The sequence below is a fragment of the Leptopilina heterotoma genome, unplaced genomic scaffold, assembly GCF_015476425.1.
Source record: "Leptopilina heterotoma isolate Lh14 unplaced genomic scaffold, ASM1547642v1 Lhet_47, whole genome shotgun sequence".
Classification (NCBI taxonomy): domain Eukaryota; kingdom Metazoa; phylum Arthropoda; class Insecta; order Hymenoptera; family Figitidae; genus Leptopilina; species Leptopilina heterotoma.
The window spans coordinates 394,075-419,032 of NW_025111098.1; the positions used below are offsets into that span (position 1 = coordinate 394,075).

The following is a 24,958-nucleotide window of genomic DNA, read 5'->3' on the forward strand; positions in this document are numbered from 1 at the left end:
AATTTTTTTTAAATGTTTTAAAATAATTTTTGAAAGATAATAGTTTTTCAATTATATACAATTTAATTAATTTTCAAAATTATTTTAATTTAATTTTTAGAAGCTTTTCATTAATCTTTATTTTTAAATTTCCACTTGAAGACTTTTCATTAAAATTTTTGAAAATTCAATTATTTTCAAAATTTGCAATTAAAATTATTCATAAGTTGATTTTCAAAAATTACAATAAAATACTTGAAATTATCAATTATTTTCAATTAAATGTTACAAAATTTCAATTCTTCAAAAATTTTGTTATTTTAGGTATATTTTTGAGAATTTAATTCTTTACAAACTTTGCAATTAAAATTTTTCATAAATTTTCATTTTCGTTAAATTTTTTTGAGAATTTAATTATTTTCAAACTGTAATTAACATTTTTCAAAAAATTTTCATTTTTAAATTTTTACTTGAAGACTTTTCATTAAATTTTTTTGAGAATTCAATTATTTTCAAACTGTAATTAAAATTCTTCAAAAGTTGATTTTCAAAAATTGTAATAAAATACTTGAAAATAAATCCATTATTTTCAATTAAATGGTACAAAACTTCAATTCTTTAACAATTTTTTAATTAAAGGTATATTTTTGTGAATTCAATTCTATTCAAACTTTGCAATTAAAATTCTTCAAAAGTTGATTTTTAAAAATTGTTATAAAATACTTGAGAAAAATCAATTATTTTCAGGTAAAATTTACAAAATTTCAATTCTCCAAAAAATTTGTTAATTATAGGTATAATTTTGAGAATTTAATTGTTTTTAAACTTTGCAATTAAAATTCTTCAAAAGTTGATTTTCAAAAATTGTAATAAAATACTTGAAAAATATCAATTTTTATTTTCAAATAAATTTTATAAAATTTCAATTTTTCAAAAAATTTTTATTTAAAGGTATATTAAAATAAATAAGTTAATTAATTTAAAAATTAATATTAATTAATTTATGAACTTTTATTACACTGTTGTATGTAAAAAAAAATTCTTTGTAAAAATGTATATTTACTGAAACAGTTTTGTTTTTTAATCTCAAAGTAAATACCCGCGAATGAGATAAATATGAGAAATAAAAGAAAATATTTTGTATTAAAATTATTTGACAAGTAATGACTTTAATAACATACTAATCAATTGTTTCCAAAGGTATCTAATTATATTTACAAACAAACAGACTTTTGCAGATATAAAATTGAGCAAGCAACATATTTAATTGAAGGCTAATGTATTAAGTAGAAAGTGAAAGACTTACAACTGTATTTGTTTGAGTAGCTTTCCATCACAAATTTCATTGTATTTACTTGCTGCAGGTGTCAGGTTAATCTTCTCATCCTCTTTTTTTTCTGTCTCATAAACTCCGAGCACTAACCCTTTCTGTTCAAAAAAACCAAGACAATTTTAGATTTTTTTAAATAAAAAATAATTTTAATTTTTCTTTATATTTTATTAACTAAAAGTTATCGCAAATGATTATCTAACGCTGCAAAGTCAAATCTCTATTTTCAAGAATGCAAAATTCAACAAGTTAACGATTTTATTAAAAGTGACCCAGTATTTCAAAGATAACAGAACATTTACACATATATGCATATCAACATATTCAATATTTCAACGTCGAAACTCGAAAATTTAGTTGTTTTCTATCTTCGAAACGGTTTTAGTTTTATTTTGTTTTTGTCTTTTATCAAAAATATTGAAAATTATATTTTAATTTCTAATATATTAATAAAAAAAATTAAGGGAAAAATGGGTAAAATTTTGAAAATTAAACGTATAAAAAGCATTTCATCAACCTAGGGTTAATTATATTGTAAAATCTATTGAGACCAGATGTTACTCGGCATATTGTTATTGTGTGTAAACTATTTATCATCGCGGCAATATCATACACGTTACACACATTTATATGTGTTTGAAACTTAAGAGCACCCTAATCTTTAGAAAACTAGCCTGCTGTTACAAATGAACCGCGCAAAAAATGATAAAAGAAAAATATCCCGAGGATATTATTTTATGACGTTAAAGAGTGATGAATGATTATTGCAAAGCAAAAATTACCTTCATGGCTGAGCAGCTTGAGAAAAAACGTATCAGCGAATTTCCGTAATGCAATTCCTTTCCCCTAATAAGATACAATGCCAGTGCCATAATGAAACGAAAGAGTAGAGAGTGAGAGAGAGCTTTTCTGTAGTTTCTCCATTGGCGTAGAAATTGCGAATTTTCCCAAACATTTCCAAATTTCCTCGGGGGAAATTGTAAATACCAACTCTAATTGGTTGGAGTACAGCGGGATTTTTGAAAGTTTCAATTGAAAAATACAAATTTTCTCCTTTTGAAAATAATTCCACATTCTAAGTTTATTTACTTTTTTAAAAATAATCGTGTTTCTCTTCAAAATATTCAAAAATAATTTCACTTTTGTTTATAAAATTATAGAAGATAAAGAAGAAAAATGAAAAGTTGTTTCATGGACAAATAATTACGATCTCCACCAATCAGAAAAGAGTATTTTTCTAGTGTTATAGAATAAAAATATCCCTAAGTAGACAATATTTTCTATTCGTAACTTCGCAACGCAACCCTGTAGAAATATATCAATAAAAAATATTGATTCTGCCTCTTAAAAATTAATATTTAATAGACAATATTTTATTTTTCAATAATATTAGAAAATAATCAGGAATTTAACGTTTTCCATCCAGGAGAACTGCGATTCGACGTCACTGTATTTTGCAACTATTGGTAAACCTGTTGGTAGACCTGCTTGTCGGCAATCGTGGATGCATCGTTGATTCTAACCTAAAAAATAACGCCGACTTGAATTTTATAATAAGTTTATTCTGTTTATGGTATAATTTTTAATGTTATTAAAACACTAATTAAAGAAATTTAATAATATCGAGGAAATTATAAGAACTTCTTAACAAAGGTAACGGATAATTTTATTTCATAATTGCCTCAATTTAAAATTACTATTTGCTTACGCACCTGATTTTATTTGTTTATTATACTGTAAAAATGATTTTGTTTACACTTTTTACATACAAATCGGATAAATTAATAAAAAATTAAGATTTTTCTCATTTTTAATTTGTCTATTTCTTCCTTTTTCTTTATTGGAAACGAAATAGAATGTTTATTAATCAAATTGTTTTGTTTGTTTATTTATAGTTAAGACAAACTATATTTGAAACATACATATTTAAATTTAAGGGAAATAATTGACGAATAATTATTATGTTTTTATTTTAGTCCATGTAAAAGTAATGAATAAATACTGATTTCTTTAACTAAATAGAGGTTATGTATTTGATTACAGAAGATCACAATGGATATTAGGCCGAATAACACAATTTATATCAATAATCTAAATGAGAAGATTAAGAAGGAGGAATTAAAAAAGTCTTTATATGCAATATTTAGTCAATTTGGACAAATTTTGGATATTGTAGCACTTAAAACTTTAAAAATGCGAGGTCAGGCTTTTGTTATATTCAAGGAAATTGCTAGTTCAACAAATGCTTTAAGATCTATGCAAGGTTTTCCGTTTTATGACAAACCAATGGTAAGAAAACACTATTATTTCATTTTACTTTCTCAAAATTAAGCTGTTCAATACATAATTTTTGAAATTGAACATTTTTGAAATTTTAGATTTAAATAAACTATTTTTGTTATCGATTTTAATAACAGGCTTCGCACTCATCTAATAAAACCTACTGTTTACTTCTTTTTTTTTTTACTATTTACTACTATTTGAATACTTTTTTTTAGATTTCAAGCAATAAAAGCTACTATTTCTGTTTTCTTTTGAGAATGTCCACTACTTTAAATTCGCTAATACTAGAAATCAAAAAACTATTCTCAAAAATTATAATCAAATTCTTTAAAACGATTCAATAATTCTCATAAATAATAAAACTCATCGAAGAATTTCAATTATTTTTAATACTATTTTAAATTAATTAATTAAAACATTCAATTATTTTCACAAATAAAGTTTTCTACAAGAATACAATTATTTAATTAATAAAATTTTCATATTTATTACATTTCGAAAAAATTAATTATGTAGAATAGGTAAAATTTTTCGCAACAATTCAGTTATTTTCATAAATAATAAAATTATTCTCAGAATAATTATTTTTAAAAATTTTAATAAAATTCTTAGCAACAATTCAATTATTTTCGTAAATAATAAAATCCATCGCAGGATTTCAACTATTTTTAATACAATTTAACAGGAATTGCTCAAATTGATTTCAATTTCTCAAAAAAATCAATTATTTAAAAAAAGTTTTTTTTAAATTCTTGAAAGAATTCAATTATTTATAAAAAATATAAAATTTTTCACAGGAATTCAATTATATTTTAAAATATTTGAATAAAATTGTTCGAAAGAAATTATTTTAAATACAATTTTAATTAAATTTTTTTCAAATAATTCAATTATTCTTTATGATTTCAATAAAATTTTTCCCAAGAATTCAGTTATTTACATGAATAATTGTTCGACAGAATTCAATTGTGTCGATAAATAACAAAGTTATTCTTAAAAATTCAATAATTTTAAGGCATTTTAATAAAATTTTTTGCAAAATTAAATTGTATTCATAAATAACAATATTCATCACAAGATTGAAAATTATTTTTCTTTTTATAATTATTTATAAAAAATAATTAATATTATATTATTTATAATTTATTTATAATTATTTATTTAATTATTTAAATAAATTATTTATTATTTATTTTATCAATTATTTTTAAAAACAATAAATTTCTTTATGGAAATTCAATTATTTAAAAAAATTCTAATAAAATCGTTCGCAAGAATTCAATTATTTTCATAAATAATAAAACTCATGGAAAAAATTAATTATTTAAAACAATGTTTATAAAATTCTTATGAAGAATTTGAGAATTCAATTATTTTCAAAAATATTAACATATTTTACAGAAATTCAACTCTTTTTAAACATTTTAATAACATTTTTTGCAATAATTCAATTACTTTTATAAATACTAAAATTCTTCTAATGAATTCAGTTCTTTTTTGAAATTTTAATAAAATTCTTAGCAACTATTCAATTATTTTCATAAATAATAAAATTCATTGCAGGATTTCAATTATTTTTACTACAATTTTACAGGAATTGCTCAAAAAATGTAATTATTCTTAAAAATTTAATTTCAATTCCTCAAAAAAATCAATTATTTAAAAAAATGTTTTTTTAAATCGTCGGAAGAATTCAATTATTTACATAAATAATTCTTCGAAACAATTCAATTATGTCGATAAATAAGAAAATTATTCTCGAAAATTCAATTATTTTGAGGCATTTAATAAAATTCTTTGCAAAATTCAATTTTTTTCAAATTTAATAAAATACCACACAGACATTCAATTATGGTCAAAAATTTTAATAAAATTTAATTATGTATTTTTAAAAACTGTTCGCAATTTAATGATTTTTAATATTTAATATTTTTATAAAATTTCCAAACTGAATTCAATTATTTAAAAAATTTGGTGTAAAAACTTTTGTAAGAATTCAATTCTATTCATGAATAATAAAATATTCTTCTCAGGAATTCAATTATTTTTGTTAAATTTTAATAAAATTCATCGTAATATTTCAATTACTTTTAATACAATTTTACAGGAATTGCTAAAAAAAAATATAATTATTCTTAAAAATTTGATTTCAATTCCTCGAAAAAAGCAATTATTTACAAAAATATTAAAATTTCTCACAGGAATTCAATTATTTTCAAATATTTTAATAAAATTCTCCCCAAGAATTCAATTCTTTTAAATATAATTTTAATTCAATTTTTTTGAAATAATTTAATTATTCTTTTAGATTTTAATAAAATTCTTTTCAAGAATTCAATTATTTACATAAATAATTTTCGAAAGAATTCAATTATTAAAGATAAATAATAAAATTATTTCCAAAAATTCAATTATTTTGAGGTATTTTCATAAAATTCTTTGCAAGATTCAATTATTTTCATAAATTATATTCATAACAAGAATTCAATTATTTTTAAAAGTAATAAATTTCTTCTCGGAAATTCAATTATTTTAAAATTGTTCTCAAGAATTCAATTATTTTCATAAATAATAAAATGCTTTTTAGGAAGTCAATTATTTTCAAAAAAATTTAATAAAATACCTCACAGGCGACATTCAATTATTGGCAAAAATTTTAATAGAATTCTTTGTAAAATTTAATTATTTTAAAAAACTTTTCGCAATTTAATGTCTTTCAACATCTATACTATTTTCATAAAATTTCCAAACTGAATTTAATTCTTTAAAACAATTTTTGTAAAAAATCTTCAAAAAAATTCAATTCTTTTTACGTGAATAATAAAAATTTCTCAGGAATTCAATTATTTAATTTAGAATTTGCATAAAATTAGTCGAAAGAAATTAATTATTTAAAGAAAATTCTTGGCAAGAATTAAATTATTTTTATAACAGCTTCTATTTAAATTCTTTGATGAATAATAAAATTCGTTGCAGGAATTCAATTTATTAGCAGGATAAGAAGGAAGTAAATATTTGTGATGAAAGTTAGGAAAAAGTCAGGATAATAAAACTACTTTTTGCTACTTTTTTAAAATGAATTATTGAGTGTGAAGTCTAATAATTTTTTACGTCACAATATTAATTTTTCAAATTGTGTTAATTTCTATATTTAAAAAAAATTCATTGGTACGGTATCATTGTACCCTTTTTTTTCCTTCTTCTTTTTATCCCCGTATATTTATAAAATCTCCCAAAACATTTAAAGTTATGCATATTCCTCTCTTTTCCCTTGTTTTAAAGAAAAATTTACAAAAATTGTCTAAATTTAAATTTGATAAGTTAGAAGAATTTTTCGTTATGTTAAAGAAAAAAGTTTCTACTTTTTGCAAAATTTTAGAAAAATTTGTATTTTATTTTTATTTAGTAAAATTTTTTAATACTCTTCTTGTAATATGTTACAAGGTTCAAAAGGGAGCGTTCACAAATGATGTCACGTTTTTTGGGGAAGGGGGACGGTCTTTACTAAACGTGACACAATGTATTTTTTACATGTGAAATTGCATTTAATTGCGTAACAAGGGGGGGGGGGTGAAAATTTCAAAAAATTGCGTGACATTATTTGTGAACGAAGGAATTTTTCCGAATTGGGCAAAAGTTTACGGTTTAGTTTGATTATTTTTTTAATTATTAACTTTTACAAACTGGTACTTTTTACCAATAAGCTTCTAATCCACCAAAATATAGAAAGAACAGAGTTAACAGTAATTGGAATTATTGGAAAAAGAGGTCAAGTCCCGAGGCCGTTCCGCTTCAGCAAGTCACAAATGTAAATTCTCCTATTCTGATGTTAATTTTTTTACAATTTTTGAAAATTCTTGTTGACGCTTCTTTTAAATTTAGTTTCGTTTCCTCTGGTGAAAAATAAAAGAATTCTTAACAAATAATCTGTTGGCAATTAATACATTGTTATTTATTATTATTAATGAATTGATAATTAATTTTGCAGAGGATACAATATGCAAAGCAAGATAGTGACATGATTGCAAAAATGAAGGGCACATTTGCTGAAAGACCAAAAAAACCGAAACGTATTTTGCCAGCGGCGGAAGAAGAGGCGAAACGAGCGAAGAAACGCGCCAAGGATCAAGCGAAGCAATCACATCAAGTTGGTTTCAACGCTGGTGGCGTTCCTCAACATATTGGCTTGTCAAACGCTGCAGTTCCCGAGCAACCACCAAATCAAATTCTCTTCCTTACGAACTTACCGGACGAGACAAGCGAAATGATGTTGTCCATGTTGTTCAACCAATTTCCTGGCTTCAAAGAAGTGCGATTGGTTCCCAATCGACACGACATCGCCTTCGTTGAATTCGAAAATGAAGTACAATCCGGAGCCGCGAAAGATGCGCTTCAAGGTTTCAAAATTACACCTTCCCACGCAATGAAGATTTCCTTTGCCAAAAAATAAATTTCACAAGTTCCCATGTTAAAAAGATTACCTCTTCTTGATTTTCACTCTTTTCTTGTCTCAAAACAAAAATTTCTTTAATTAAGTCAATTATTATGTATATACTGAAAATCAAATTTTTGATTCTGGTATTATACTAAAATTTTATTTGAAATGGAAATTTATTGCAATTATTATAAAATACTTATATTAATAATTAATTATTAATATGAATTTATAATTAATTAATATTAATATTTATTATTAATGCGTTAAAAAATTATACATTTTTTTAAAAAATCGTACACTTTTGTGTATTTTTTTACGAGAATATAAAATACCAGAATTGCTAATTTTCCATCTCTACTGAAAATATCAGAATTTTTACTGTACAATTTTCTAATTTCAAAAAACATTAGGTATTACAGTATGTATTTATAATTTTCGATAGTGAATAAGATCGAAAGAAATGTTGGATGCCTTTTAAAATAATAAGAATTCCGGATATCTCAATTTTTTATGATTAAGAGTAAGTTATAATTTTCTACACTTCAACATAATAAACATTAATAAAAGAAATCAAAAATATTCATTTTTCCTGTTAAATGAATAAGTTTTCCTTCTGAAAATGTTAATTAAAGTCTCAGGTTTTTTTTTCATTTCGAACTATTTTATATCAATAATTTTAATGTTTTAATTTTTAATTCTTTCTTTCTTGAATCGAATATACATTATTTATTAACAATACACGGAAGGATATAAATTATTTTAAATGTAATGTAAAAGCGTTTTGAAATTTAACTATTTCTAAAAATTTATACTATAACGCATTTAATATTCAATTATAATATAAAATTTTTAGAGAAATTAATTTTTTAACCAATTTTTATTGGAAAGTTCTATAAGAATTTAATTATTTAAATACGAAAATAAATAATTGATTATATCTTAAAATTGAATACTCATAAAAAATTTAATTCAAACTTTTGAAAATAATTGCATCCTTGCATCTAATTTTATTAATTTTTTTTTTTAAATAATTGAATTGTTTTGAAGCATTTTATGATTATACAACAGAATAATTCAATTATTTAAAAAAAATTTAATAAAATTAGATTAAAAATAATTGAATTCTTTGTGGTGAATTTTATTATTTATGAAAATAATTGATTCCTTGCATCAAATTTTATTAAATTATTGTAAATAATTTAATTTTTTGTATCATTTTATGAAAATTTTAAAGAATAATTCAATTATTTCAAAGAATTCATTTTAAATTTTATTAAAAATAATTGAATTTTTGTGATGAATTTTATTATTTATGGAAAAAAATGAATAGTTGCAACGAATTTTATTAAATTATTGTTAATAATTTAATTTATTGAATCATTTCATAAAAATTTAAAAGAATAATTGAATTATTTCGAATAATTCAATTAAAATTGAAAATAAAAATTAAATTAAATTATTTAAAGTAATTGAATCCTTGCCATAAATTTTATTATTTATGAAAATAATTGATTCCTTGCATCTAAATTTACTAAATAATTAAAAATAATTTAATTTTTTGGATCATTTTATAAACATTTTAAAAAATAATTTAATCATTTCGAATAATTAAATTAAAATTGTATTAAAAATAATTCAATTATTTCGAATAATTTAATTAAAATTAAATTGAAAATAATTGAATTCTTGCAATGAATTTTATTATCTATGCAAGTAATTTATATCTTAAAAACAAATTTTATAAAAATTTTAAAAAATAATGAATTTTTTTCAAAGAATTTTATTACAATATTGTAAATAATTGATTTTTTTTAGAAAAATAATCTTGAAAATTGGTTTTAAAAGTAATTGAATCCCTGTAAAGAATTATTTATTATTTATGAAAGTAATTCAATCCTTGCATCTAATTTTATTAAATTATCGTAAATAATTTAATTTTTGGAATCATTTTATAAAAATTTAAAAGAATAATTCAATTATTTCGAGGAATTTAATGAAATTGTAGGTATTAAAAATAATTAAATTCTTGCCATGAATTTTATTATTTATAAAAATAATTTAATTCTTGCATCAAATTTTATTAAATTTTTTTTAAATAATTGAATTGTTTTGAAGCATTTTATAAATATTAAAAAGAATTATTCAATTATTTTGAATAATTTAATTAAATTACATTAAAAATAATTTAATTCTTGCGATGAATTTTATTATTTTTAAAAATAATTGAATCCTTGCATCAAATTTTATTTTATTATTGTAAATAATTGAATTTTTTGTATTATTTTATAGAAATGTAAAAGAATAATTCAAGTAAAATTGTATTAAAAATAATTTAATTCTTGCCATGAATTTTGTTATTTATGAAAATAATTTAATTCTTATAAACAAATGTTATCAAAATTTTAGAAAATTATTTTTTTTAAAGAATTTTAATAAATTATTTTAAATAATTGATTTTTTTAAAAAATATTTTTTCAAATTGGACTTAAAAAATTCAAATCCTGTGGAAATTTTTTTATTTATAATATTAGTTAAATTTTTAATTTGAATTTTATTAATTTTTTTCTCACAATAATATTGAATTCTTTTGTGAAATTTGATTAATATAGTTGACATTGAAAACATTTGAATTTCAGCGAAGAATTTAATTATTGTTGAAAATAATTCAATTATTGCGAAAGATTTTCCTTAATTTTTTTAAAATAATTTAATTGTTTCAAAGAATTTTATAAAAATTGTTTTGAATTATATTTCTATGAAAAATTTTATTAAAATTTTTAAGAATATTTCTTTTATTTCAACTATTAGTAGATTTAATGTAATGCAGAATTTAAAACCTTGGTTTATTTAGACAGAGTTTCAATAATGTGCTTAAAAAATTTTTTTTTTTTATTTTGGAAAAGTTAAAGGTTTTGGTTTACATTTGGAAAATTATTTATTTTTCGCTTAGAACTATGATTTCAGGGAATTTAGTTTATTGGTGTTTCAATCCGAAGGACAATAAACATTAATGGCTGACCTAGAAAAAGTAAACAATTGTTACCAGAAATGAGTCTTTCCGTTCGTTGTTTTGTTCCCTGTTTGATTTTAATTTTTAATTTTATGACAACTATCAGAGATAGCAAATTTTTAAAAAATGAATTCAGACGATTATAATTTTGAAACTGTATTAGGGAACGGAACATTTGGGTGAGTTGGAAATTACAGTTAAGAAAAATATTTTTACGAAAGAGAAATTTTAAGTTTATTTTCTTCGCAGAATGGTGCACTTGGTACGGAGGAAAAGTGATTGGAAGCCTTTTGTTATTAAAGAGCAAAAATTAAGTGCAACAAACTTTTTGAGTTTTAAGGTATATTTTTTTATTGGTTCATTTTTGTGAAGAAAGTATTTTTTTCTTTTTGTTTTAATAATTAGAAATTTTTTTCAACAAGATGGCTTTGATTGAAGTTGATTCCATTCGGAAATTGAGACATCCGAATATTGTTTCCTATCGTGGAGCTTGGTTAGAGGGTAAACGAAGTTTTATTTTAATGGAATTTGCAAGACATGGGACTTTAAAGGATTTGCTCGAGAAACGACAAAGGCCTTTAAAAGAAGAGGTAAATTAATTAAAATTATTTTTAACTTAGTTTCAAAAAAATATATATAATTATATTTTTTGATACCTACTTCATTTTTACAAATAGGAAATAATTTCACTTTTTTAACAAATCAAACAGACTTCGCACTGCTATATTACAATAATCTATTATGAATTTACTACTTTTTTACTATTTGGTATATTTTGATACTTTTTTAGATTTGTAACACAAAAAAGCTACCTTTTTCTTTTTTTGACACTATTTTAAACCCACTAATATTTCACGGAGAAAAATATAAAATAACTTTTACTACTTTTATAGTAAAACATTTCTGGTCACTTCTGCTACTTTCGAAGTAAATTTTACTAATTTTTACAAATATGTTTTTTGAACGTAGTAAAATTTACTTCAAACGTAACAGAATTTGCTCCGAAAGTAGCAAAAGTTACCAGAAATGTTTTTACTATAAAAGTAGTAAACTATTTATTTTTGAATTAAAAAATTACAATTTTAGAAAATAATTTTGACTATGAGAACCGTTATAGTAGAATTATTTGAAATAATTAAATTTCAATGTTGTTAAATTGAAATCTTTGAAAATTTTAATTCCTGTTAAAATTATAATAATATTCAAGTATTTATTTTTAAAAATTATTAATTTACTAGAAAATTTTACACGCAAAACACGGTATTCAATTTATTTAATTTTTAATCATTCACATTACTTTTCTCTTTTCTGGTCGCATTTTGACATAAATAAAAATAAAAGTCATTACTGTCTATCTCACTCAATAATAAACATAACAAAAGTAAACATCAAAATGTTAAATAAATAAAATAATTTTTCCTTTCATTTTTTGTTTATATCGAAGCGTGGGTTATGCACTACTCAATAAAATATGAAATTAATAATTATGTTAAAAAATATAAGAATATAACAATAAGAAGTATGAATTTCTCAAATTATTTTAGACCCATGCAAAACAAATGAAAAAGTATTACATTTACATTTTCATTATTTTTCAACAAATTATTGTTTGGCTTAAACAAGACAGGGTTAAAAATGATTCAAAACTTATTAATTTATTCCATGTTCAATATTTATTTAAAACACTCAAATTTCACAACTCTTTAACATTGAGATTCTTTTTTATAATATAAGCAAGGACCAATATCCATTTAATCTTTCTCTTTATTCCCGCTTTTCGTTTGATAGTACAATTGTCTTTCTGTTATCAAAAAATAGCATATAGTCCTTTACAAGCATATAAAGAAAAATTTAACACTCTTCAAATTCTTTAATCAAAGAACATTAGGTACTACAATCATATATCTTTGTTAAATCTAAAACTTTAGAAAAACTCAAGGAACATTACTATAATTGTATCTTTCTTCAATCTGGTACTTTTCATAATTTCTCTATCCAAGGAACATAACATAAGAGTGTCTTTGTCTTGTTGTTCTCCATTTTGTTGAGAACAAAACAGAATTTGTACACAATTATAGAAGTATTAAAAGATTATTAAGAATTGAAAACAGTAATATCGGACTGACTTTAAATCCCAACTCGAAATCAATATTAACCCATTAATGCCCATGGGCACAGGAACGCAGATATCAAAAAAATAACAATTGGGATCCTGGCATGGGGTATAATAATAATTTTTGACGTTAAAAATTTTGTTTAAAAAAATTTGTTTAAACAATTTGTTATAAACAAATTAAGAAAAATTGATTTTCATAAAAAACTGATAGCGCCATTCGATTCTACGCGAAAAACTACTACGAGAACATATGTTACATAATTTTTTAAAAAAGATCTATTGTTATAAAAATTAAAATTTTTTTAATTTGTTCATAACAAAAAAAAATTTTTTAAACAAAATTTTTAATGTCAAAAATTATTTTTATACCCCATGCCAGGATCCAAATAGTTACTTTTTTATACCTGCGTTTCTGTGCCCATGGGCATTAATGGGTTAAAATAAATTATATCTTATTTGTTACTAAAATTTATTGAGATGTAATGATTACAATATCTCCTCCACGTGACATATACGGAAAAGTACGGTGTACATAAATTATCTAATATTTACTATTCGAATCTATAATATGATTTGAAGTAAAGAAAATCAAACGCTTACACTGCCTTATAAGTAGAAGTGACTAGAATAGTTTTTCTCTCTTTTATAAAATCTTCCTAAGCCAATTTATCAATACAAGGCGAAGTCATACTGTATTTAACTTCATTCAACACCAGTACATCGGGTTAAATTACAAATCGAAATTTTGGTTTGTGCAAAAATTTGCTTCTTATCTTTGCTGTAATTACTTCAAGTATAAAAGCCATGATAGCCAGCGAATATCCAATTGTTCCTACATAAAACAAGGCAATAAATATTTGCTCCTTCGAAATCATTTGTAATTCCGAATTATTTGTTTGCCGTAAATTGACATTGCTTCTGTAAATCTCTCTCGATAATCCAAATTCCAAAACATTTAAGATTCTTTTGATAAAATCATCAAGATATGGTGTAAAAGACTCTGTGGCAAATGGATAGTAATAATACAAAACAGTTTCTTCCAATATTTTAACATTTGTTCTTCCGTTTTTAGCCATGTAATTTTTAACATGATGTGGAGCATTTTTTATAACACAGGAAATGTTCCGGTGATCAATATACTTTAGCAAACAATCTCCTTCTAATATTTTACCTTCTTCAAATCTCCTATCTTCTTTTATACTTTCCAATGTAAGTCCTTTTTCTGCTAATTGTCTACCAATACTTCCTATTTTTCCATTGTTAGCGATTGCATCTGTTGTTGCTAAGTTATAACGTACTTCAAAAGACAAAACTGGTGTTAAATTCGAATTGACAAGATCTGTGAGAGTCGAAATTTCAGGAGATGGTCGAAAACTGATGTCGAGGATTATCGAGTAAAAATAGCCAGTAAAGACAATGCATGTAATAATCAATGATCCGAAAACTGTTCTTTCTGCTAAATTTCGAGGTTCGTGATTCGCAGACATTCCCATTATAATTTGGCTGATGTTTAAAGTTTGCCATGTACTGTTGTTGAATTTTATCAAAAATGCTACTAATCGTATAATAGAAATTGTACAAACTGTTACAATGATCATGTACCAAAATTCTGTTGAGACACTAATTTCTTTTGAATGTTTTGACATTTGTGGAATAACAGCATTGACAGGGTGCATTGTATGAAGTAGTATATTAATCAAACCCACATCCACTCTCCGAGAAAATGTATAAAAATTTATATTCTCATTAGGATACATATATTCTTTTTCTTTTTGGAAATGTTCCATTTTTGCCCATATGTGATCAAATACACTAAAAACCATTTGAGAATTTAGCAGTACAAAAGATAGTGTTTTCGGTTCAAAATAAATTTCTCGTGAAAAAATTCGTAAAAAATTTATAGCCATAAAATATTCGTACACAAATGAATTATTAGTAGATAAAATATGCTTTGAAAACCACTGACTTTTTGATGATAATTCTGCAGAATCAAACTCTGGGAAATAGAAATCTAAATATTCGTACCTATTTGGGCTTCGTAAAGCCTTTACAACAATAAGAATTAATTTTTTATGGTTTTGTTCAATTTTTAGAGTCCGTTCATTCATATTTATCAAAACACTAAAGTCCATGAAATTGTAATCTTTAACAAATGACAAAATTCCGCTGATATTTATATGAAATATAGGATAAGACGGCACTATTAAACATTTTGGTCGTGTTGGCCCCTTTAATAAATCATTTCGGTCAGTAAAAAATTCCTCAAATTTATCGAATGGTGTGTTCTTTGTCCACTGCAAAACGAATAGTCCAGTAATTTTAGGTCGCAATAGTGTCTGTAAACGTTGTTTAGCAAGATTAGAATTTATATCACTGTACTTGACCGTAAACGATGGAAAATGCGAATTCACTGCTGACATGAGAGAATCCATCAATGGGTCCGAATGGACTAATTCATCGTCAAGAAGGAACACTATCTGACGCAATCTGGAGTCGTTTTTCAGATACTTTATCAGTCCGTCATAGTAATTACTTGCAGAAGACATTACCAAAATTTCTTTCCATAAAATTAAGCTGACAAAAAATATGTCTTTAAATTTCATGGTTGTACAATGCACAACCACCACTTTTAGTCGATAGAAATCGAATGACAATTACGAAAAAAAATTAAACTAAAATTATTAATTCTTTTATTTATTTAAGGAAAGAGTTTGCCTTTGACCTACTACTGAAATGATTTCCTTCTTTTGATGGAGGTTTATAACGTACAAGGGTTCTTGATAAGTACTCCAATAAACCATTTGAAGTGAAAAAGCTTAAAAAACTATTTACGATTGGCAATGTTTATGAAATTGTCGCTATGGTTATTAAAACTAATATTTATGAAAAACTACTCCAAAAATTCTATAAACTTTCTTATTTGGTGTGGTACTTATGAATACTTATAATCATAGAAGAAAATTGGAAAAGTAAAGGATAAATGTTTATAAAATTGTTACCATGGTTATTAAAACTAATATTTATTAAAAACTGCTCAAAAAAATCTATAAAAGTTCTTCTTTAATGTGTGGTACTTATGAATACCTAATTATTAACCTCTTGGAGGAAATTTGATAAGAGAAATTTTATTAATTAAAATAAAAAGTTTCTCTGCATTGTTCCTTTAAATTTTCAAAACTATGAAAACCTCATAGTGGGATTCTGCTAAGATTAGCGTTGTAGTGTCCCAGTAAGAAGTGAGGAATTGAAAAGAATTAGAAATTTTTAATTAAATGTAAAACATTTAAAATGGAAAATTTAATGAAAAAATTAGGAAACGAAAAATCAAATAAAAGGAATTAATTTGAAACTACGAACATAATACATCCAGAATGCAACAATTATTTATATAATATAGATTATTTTTCTACAAAATTTTTAAGGTTTTGAATAATTTTATTTAAAAATTAGAAAAATAATTTAATTTTGGAAGAACAGCAGTTGTACATAATTTTTATAGAAATAATTAAGTTTCAAAAGGTTTTATACATTGAAGTTATTTGAAACTTTAATTCATGCTGAAGAATAAATAATAAAAGTATTTAAATATTAATTTTACAAAATTATTAAAACTTTAGTTTAAGAGGACTTTCTGGTTTAGAATTTCAAAAAAATCGATTTTTTTTTTTGCTTAAAAATGTTCCTTAGTATCATAGAATTACTGTCCCAAAACGATTTTTAAAAAATATGTACAAAAACAAAAGTTATAACAATATTTATGACGGTATGTATTTCAACAACAATCTACAGTTATCTTATTTACATATTTGGTGTTCCTCTTTTATTGATATTAGCTTGAAACATGTTACTCGAGGGTTTTTGGGGTCGCTGATTACGAATTTGATGTCAGTTTTTGAAAATACAAAATGGCGGATCCAATATGGCGGACGAAAAAATAAAAATTCAACCGGATTTGCTTAAAACTTGTTACTCGGAGGTTTTTGGGGTCGCTGATTACGAATTTGATGTCAGTTTTTGAAAATACAAAATGGCGGATCTAATATGGCGGACAAAGATTAAGAAATTAATTAAATTTAGTTGAAAATGGTTACTTGTGGCCTTTTGAGATTGCTAGTTATGAATATAGGCACAAAACATTAACGTTCTAGGAACGTTTTAAATACATATACACTGAAAAAAAATGCTATAGAATCTAAAGATATGCTATTGCGGGCTGCCAAAAGCAGATATTGTTGAATGAATAACATATGTTCAAAATCTTAAAGCATTGCGTTTGAATCAAATACTTCATTATCAATTTTGAAAGTAATACTGTCCGCCATATTGGATCCGCCATTTTGTATTTTCAAAAACTAACATCAAATTCGTAATCAGCGACCCCAAAAACCCCCGAGTAGCAAGTTTTAAGCAAATCCGGTTGAATTTTTATTTTTTCGTCCGCCATATTGGATCCGCCATTTTGGATTTTCCAAAACGGACATCAAATTCGTAATCAGCGACCCCAAAAACAGCGGGATACGAAGTTCTGTTGTAATAAAAAGTTGTTTGATATTCATGACTCAATGAATTATGTTATGAAAACTTTAAACGCGTTTTTCTCGAAAACTCATTTTTCAAACTAGTACAGAGCTTTTCTCGAAATCTACCGAACCGATTTTGAAATCCCAAAAATTTTTCGATTCTTTATTTAAAAAACTGGTGCCTAAACCTCTAAAAACTCATATTTCTACCGCCTGTGTTTTTATATGGAGGTAAATTGACCCAAAAACACGGCGTTTTTGCGAGTTTTTGAGAAAAATGTACATATAAAATAAAAAAACCTTTAAAAAAAATCGTTTTTGAGGTTTAGGCACAAGAATAAATCCTTATGAAGAGATTCCCGTTTGGAACTTGAATTTATGTATTACAGGTTGCCCGGAATCTAACGTACCAAAAAAAGGTATCTTTTGGATGACGCCACCTACAGCTATGAAATTGAACTAAATACACTCAAACATATTTTTTAAATTTTCTCTACTCAATGTGCTACAATGTCCAAAAATAGTTTTTACAATTTCTTTAATACTGTTCTTACAATAAAAGTTTTAAAACCTTCCTTTTTTGTCAATTCTAAACCAGAAAGTCCCCTTAATCTTTAAATTCGGAATGAAATTAAGTTTTTGAAAAATTTTGGAATTAGTTAATTTACAAAAATATTTATTTAAAGATTGATAAACAATTGTAAATTTTGTCAAATTTCATAGAAATAAAATTTATATTTTAAAAAATTTCATGTTTTAATTTTTGAAAATAACTTTTTAAATATAATCATTTAGTTGTAAAATTTAATTTCTCGATACTTTCTTTTAGTCTTGAAGCTACTTTTTTCTTTAGTGCGAAGTCTGCATAATGGAAAACTAAAATACATTTTGGTTATACTCAAAATCTTATATTAAAAGAAATGAAAAATTTTTGCAATTTACTGATTTATTTTAGGATGCTGTTTATTTATTCACTCAGGTCGTTTTAGGAGTGAACCATATTCATTCGAAAAATATTTTACACAGAGACTTGAAACCAGAAAATATTATGCTCACTGGACGAAATGCGGATGTCGTGAAAATTGTTGACTTTGGACTTTCAAAAAACAATCAAGAGTACATTTTCTTATTTTTATTTCTCCTTATTTGTCAAAAAATACATTTATTATTGCATTCTTATTATAAATATCATGTTTGGAAACTGCAGTTGATTGCAATTAAAATCATTTCAATGTTAAAACTCGTGATTTAAAGAAAAATTGGAGATGGACTTAAGTTATTGAAACAAATTTTTCTTTTAATTTTAAATGTTTATGTAAAATTAAATTTTTAAAGAAACTTTTGTTATTATATTTAATTTTAGAAGTATCTTGAGTCACGCGGGAACATATTTTTACATGGCACCGGAAATGTTACAAGGCCAGGCTTATGATTTAAAATGCGATATTTGGAGTATGGGTGTCGTTTTATATGAAATGGTCACAAAAACACTTCCTTTTCCTGCTACGGTAACAATTCTTTCTACATTCTACCTTAAACTAACTATAAATTTAAAAAAGTTCTTTCCACCACATAATTATATTTAAAACAATAATTTAAAAGTAAAATATAGATTCACAGTAAAACGTGAGGTGTTAAAATAAGACCAGAATGGATTAAAATAATCTGCAACACTTTAATCCCTCTAGGATTAAATTAACACCAGAAAGGATTAAAATAATCCATTTTTGTGTTATTTTATACAATTAATAAAATTATACTTCAAATCAAACACCACAGTCAAGGCTTTGTAAAAATTCAACGAATTTAGCCTCACAAGGGACAATAGTAAGTTAGTTACTAACTAACTTACAAACTTACTAACTCACAAATTAACTAACCTACTAACAAAGTTAGTTATACTAATTAACCTACTAACTAACTTAGTTAGTTACTAATTAACTTAATAACTACCTAAGTTACTAATTAACTTCCTAACTGACTTAGTTACTAACTTAATAACTAAGTTATTTACTAATTAAGGGACCATTCAAGTATTACGTAAGCATTTAAGGGGGAGGGGGCGTCTAGCTATTGCTTACTTTCATTAGAAAAAATGGCGCTAATGCATATAAAAAATCTTACGAGGGGGAAGAGGGGGTCTAAAAACCTCAAAAATATGCTTACGTAATACTTGAATGGCCCCTAACCTACTAACTAATTCAGTTACTAATTAACTTAATAACCAACTTAGTTACAAATTTATTCACTTAATTACTAACTTAGTAACATAATTACTAACTTAGTTAGTTACTAATTAACCTACTAACTAACTTAGTTACTACAAACCTACTAATTAACTTAATAACATGGTACCTAAGTAAGTTAGTTACTAAGTAACCGACCAACTAAGTTAGTTACTAATTAACCTACTAACTTAGGGGGTCATTCACATATTACGTGATAGATATTTTAGGCATTTTAGATACTTTTTCTATAGTTTAGTATAGAAAATTTGTTAAAGCGTGATACTTTGCTTACCCCCCTCCCTCCCCTAAATGTATCACGTAATATGTGAATGGTCCCTAGTTACAAACTTATTAACTTAATTACTAACTTAGAAACATTGATCATAACTAAATTAGTTACTAATTAACCTACTAACTAACTTAGTTAATAATTAACCTATTAATTTAGTTACTACTTAACCTACTAACTAACTTAGTAACATGGTTCCTAAATAAGTTAGTTACTAAGAAACCTACTAACTAAGTATGTTACTAACTAACCTACTAATTAACTTAGTTACTAACTAACCTACTAAATAAGTTAGTTACAAACTTATTAACTTAATTACTAACTTAGTAACATGGTTCCCAACTAAGTCAGTTACTTATTAACCTACTTAATAACTTAGTCACAAACTTATTAACTTCATTACTAACTTAGTAACATTGTTCCATACTAAGATATTTACTAATTAATCTACTAATTAACTTAATAACTACCTTAGTTACTAAGTAACCTACTAACTAACTTAGTTACTATTAAGTAACCTACTAACTAACATAGTCACTAATTAACTAACTAAGTTAGTTACAAACTTATTAACTTAATTACTAACTTAGTAACATTGTTCCATACTAAGATATTTACTAATTAATCTACTAATTAACTTAATAACTACCTTAGATATTAAGTAACCTACTAACTAACTTAGTTACTAATTAGCTTACTAACTAACAAAGTTAGTTACTAATCAACTAACTAACTTACTAATTAACTTACTAACTGATGAACTAACTTAATTATTAAGTTACTAACTTAGTAACATACTTACTAATTGATTTACCAACTAACTAACTTAGTAATTACTAAGTTAGTTAGTAAGTTATTTAGTAACTATATTACTAAGTTAGTATGTTAATTAGTAAATATGTTACTAAGTTAGTAACTTAGTAATTAAGTTAGTTCGTTAGTTAGTAAGTTAATTAGTAAGTTAGTTAGTTGATTAGTAACTAACTTTGTTAGTTAGCGAGCTAATTAAGTAACTAAGTTAGTTAGTAGGTTAATTAGTAACGAAGTATAGGTTAATAAGGTTAATAATAATAATATTAAATAGGTTAATAAGTTTGTAACTAAATTAGTAGGTTAATTAGTAACTAAGTCAGTAAGTTAGTAACTAAGTCAGTTAGGAAGTTAAATAGTAACTAAGGTAGTTATTAAGTTAGTTAGTAATCCGTTGACTTGGTTTTGATTTAAAGTAAAATTTCATTCATAGTAAAAAATAACACCAAATTCGATTTTTAAAATTTTTTTTTGTGTTAATTTGATCTGCAACGCTTTTTAATACCTCACGATTTACTGTGTTTTTTTAATTTTTTTTCTTTTATAATTCGCTATTGTAAATTATTTTTCAGACTCATTCGGAATTGATGAAAATGGTGATTTTTGAAAAGCCAAAGTCCTTGACAAAAGGCTTGAGTGGAAATTTAATCAGCACTATTTCCAAAATGTTAAGAAAAACTGCAATTTCACGACCATCAACGGAACTACTGATCTCATCACCGTGTTTGAACAAAATCGTCGTGAAACTCTATCTTAACGTTGGTCGCACCCATCCGGTCTCAAAGGAGGAGCTTGCTCCGCAAGTATTTCTCAACTTTTTAAAACCTCAATCTGCCTCTGTCCCGAAAACAGTTTAACATCTTTTTAATTTAATTACAAGACTCAAAAAGGGTCTTGAAGTCGAGATTTAACATTTTTATCTATTTTAATATTTTATCAATTCTTTTTTATTGTTCCAAGAACTAAAAACTGTTTTTTTATTTTCTAAAGACTTACTATATTTGTTTGTTTTGCACTATAAAATATTTATTTGATTCGAATAGCCGATTACTTGTGTATTATCAAATAAATATTTACTTGAATCAAATTATTTTTATTTCAATCAATTAAATGGTATTTGCTTCTAATAATGAATTTATTGATTCAAATACAATTTTTTTGATTCAAGTCAAAATTATTTGATTTAAGTAAATATTTATTTGATAATAGACAAGTAATCGGTTATTTGATTTAAAAATTTTTTGTTTTAGATTGTAATATTATTGTAAAGTATCGTTTGTTTAATGTTTTATTTTTTAATGAGAAATTTTAAAAATAGGTACAGAAATTCATATTTAAAAATAAATTTTATTATATATAAAAGAAGGAAGAAAAAATAGAAATCAAAAATTAAAAAGAAAAAAATATTTATGCACTATTAGATTTTTTTAATTTACATTTAATCTTAATTTTTATTATTGTTTGGTATATATTTTGTATTACAGAGTCCATATTATTTTTATTCTGTCTTTTTATATTGATGTGACCTAATTTATGAGACTATTATTAAAACTTTTTTTTATGTATTATGACACCTTTATTAAAAAATTAATAGCATGGACTCTTTTATATATTGTCGAAAAAGGGGAAAAAAGTGGAAATTCTAAGTCACGCAAGGGAAAAGAATAAATTTAGTTCAACTATTGTTAAAACGCATATTACACTCGGAAAAATCGAAGAATGATTATATGCGTATATATGCTTCCCTGACACAACGAGTGTCCGTTGCGATGGTTCGGAGAAAACAAAGGTTTTAAAATCGTACAATGATATCGGCTCTAAGGGACCGATAAACATCGCATACCACGATTTCGAATCATAGAATTTGTTTTTATATGTCGGGTGAATAAAAATTCATTTAATGGAGTCAATTTTCATTTATTCATTAAATATATACCTATATACTCTTTCTCCATTATGTATTTTGTGAAAGTTTTTATATTTTCTCTCTTTTATTAATTTTTTTAATTAATATGTTTTCTATGTATCCTTATAGAATTTTATTTTTAATTTCTCTTTTGCTTTATTGGAAATTTAAAAAACCCTGTTAGTGTAATGTAAAAAATTAAGTTTTTAGAATTTTGATAAAGATTTCAATTTGAAATTTTATAAAATTTCAATTTTCAATGAATTTAATTTCAAATTTTAAAGAACTTTGATTTTTGAAGAATTGCAGGAATTCAATTTTTTTCAAAAGCAATAAAATTCTTCGCTAAAATTAAATTAAGTTCAAAATTTTTTTAAAATTCTCGTCAAAATTTCAATTATATAAATAAATATTATAAATAGTAAAATTCTTTTCCGAAATTCAAATATTTTCAAAGGTAATAAAATTCATCGCAAAAACTCAATTATGTTAAAAAATTTTTAAAAAATTCACGTCAAAATTTTAATTATCTTTATAAATAATAAAATTCTACTCCGAAATGCAATTATTTTCAAAAACTGTAATAAAATTTTTGGTAAAATTTTAAATATTTCCCATCCACAGTTTAATGATTTTTAATATCCACTATTTTAATAAAATTTTCCGAAAAAAATCAATTATTTAAAAAAAATGTTAACAAAATTTTACGCAAACATTTACTTATTTTCATAAATAATAAAAATTTAACAGAAATTCAATTACTTACAAATTTTTTATAAATTTCTTCGCAATAATTCAATTATTTTCATAAATAATACAATTTTTTACAAGAATTCAATTATTTTCATAAATGATCAAATTCTTTATGAGATTTTAGTTTTAAGAAACATTTCATTATTCAATAAATTATTTATTTTTGGATTTAAATAATTGAATTCTGGTAGAATTTTCTAATAAAAATTGAATTAAAATTGAATTTCAGTTGAAATTTTAGATACCTAATAATTGAATATTAAAAGCATTATAGCATGAATTTTTTAAAATATATGAATTTTGTCAAGGTTTCAAATTAAAATCTTTGAAAATTTGAATATTTTCATACTTTTAACTGACAATTTTGTAGAATTAGTTTTTTTGAAAAAGTTAAATAGAATTTTTTTTATTTTATTTTTATATTTAAAATTATATTTCATAATTGTACACAAATGGATTTGAATTTCAAAATTAATAATTGAATTCTTTCGAAGAATTTTAATAAAATTTTAAAAAATAATTACATTTTTCGAAGAATTTACTTAAAATTGTATTAAAAATAATTGAAAATCACTGAAGAATTTTATTACGTTTAGGAGAACAATTGAATTCTTGCAATGAATTTTTCTTACATTTTTTTAAATAATTGAAATCCTGTGACAAATTTTATTATTTAAAAAAATAATTGCAACGAATTTTATTAATTTTTTTAAATAATTTAAATCCTGTAAAGAATTGTGTTATTTATGAAAATAATTGAATTCTTGCAACGAATTATATTACATTATTTAAAATAATTGAATTCTTGCATCGAATTTTCTTTTAAATAATTGGATTCTTTTGAGAAATTTTATTAAAATAGTAGATTTTGAATGTATTTTCATTTCAGGGAAGAATTTCATTTCTACTTGTGAAATGTAATTGAATTCTTAAAAAAATTTTTTGAAAATAACTACATTTTTCGAGGAATTTATTTAAAATTGTATTTTAAAAATAATTGAAATCCTATAAAAAATTCTATTATTTATGAAAATAATTGAATTCTTATAACGAATTTTGTTACATTTTTTCAATAATTGAATTCATATGAAAATTGTTATTACTTGTAAAAATAATTGAATTCTTGCAAAGGATTTTATTAAAATTTTTGTAAATAATTTAATTTTTGTTTAAAAAATTTTATGAAAATTTTCTAATAAAAATTGATTTAGAAATGAATTTTAATTACAATTTTAGATAATAATTGAATATTAAAAGCACAATAGCATGAATTTATAGAAATAATTGAATTTTGAA

General features: G+C 23.4%; 3 protein-coding genes across 3 annotated transcripts in view; 2 read left to right on the forward strand and 1 right to left on the reverse strand.

The window, feature by feature from the left end:
- Window positions 1-2,218, reverse strand: part of LOC122507478 (cytosol aminopeptidase-like) — a 32,258-nt gene extending 30,040 nt beyond the window's left edge. The window contains exons 1-2 of the mRNA XM_043620210.1: window positions 2,092-2,218; window positions 1,286-1,407 (exon numbers count right to left, since the gene is read on the reverse strand). Coding sequence (XP_043476145.1) covers window positions 1,286-1,407; window positions 2,092-2,181 — 212 coding nt within the window. The 5' untranslated portion in view covers window positions 2,182-2,218. The remainder of the gene's footprint in view (window positions 1-1,285; window positions 1,408-2,091) is intronic.
- A 563-nt stretch (window positions 2,219-2,781) lies between these two features.
- On the forward strand, window positions 2,782-8,154 carry LOC122507479 (U1 small nuclear ribonucleoprotein A). The gene is made up of 3 exons (XM_043620211.1): window positions 2,782-2,962; window positions 3,353-3,598; window positions 7,581-8,154. The coding sequence occupies exons 2-3, from the start codon at window positions 3,362-3,364 to the stop codon at window positions 8,040-8,042; spliced, it is 699 nt and encodes a 232-aa protein (XP_043476146.1). The 5' UTR covers window positions 2,782-2,962; window positions 3,353-3,361; the 3' UTR covers window positions 8,043-8,154.
- Window positions 8,155-11,015: 2,861 nt separating this feature from the next.
- Window positions 11,016-22,033, forward strand: LOC122507470 (serine/threonine-protein kinase Nek5-like). Its single transcript, XM_043620194.1, has 6 exons — window positions 11,016-11,219; window positions 11,290-11,380; window positions 11,463-11,630; window positions 18,632-18,792; window positions 19,040-19,184; window positions 21,576-22,033. Exons 1-6 carry the CDS (start codon window positions 11,167-11,169, stop codon window positions 21,858-21,860), a joined length of 903 nt encoding a protein of 300 aa, XP_043476129.1. The 5' UTR covers window positions 11,016-11,166; the 3' UTR covers window positions 21,861-22,033.
- The last annotated feature ends 2,925 nt before the right edge of the window (window positions 22,034-24,958 follow it).

What these genes read in the sequence shown, in the direction of transcription:
- LOC122507479 (XM_043620211.1), top strand. Translation starts at nt 3,362, where the DNA reads ATGGATATTAGGCCGAATAACACAATTTATATCAATAATCTAAATGAG. An exon ending in CGTTTTATGACAAACCAATG is followed by an intron (nt 3,599 to 7,580) that starts GTAAGAAAACAC and finishes TTAATTTTGCAG; the next exon opens with AGGATACAATATGCAAAGCA.
- LOC122507470 (XM_043620194.1), top strand. Translation starts at nt 11,167, where the DNA reads ATGAATTCAGACGATTATAATTTTGAAACTGTATTAGGGAACGGAACA. An exon ending in TTAGGGAACGGAACATTTGG is followed by an intron (nt 11,220 to 11,289) that starts GTGAGTTGGAAA and finishes TTTTCTTCGCAG; the next exon opens with AATGGTGCACTTGGTACGGA. An exon ending in AAAGGCCTTTAAAAGAAGAG is followed by an intron (nt 11,631 to 18,631) that starts GTAAATTAATTA and finishes GATTTATTTTAG; the next exon opens with GATGCTGTTTATTTATTCAC.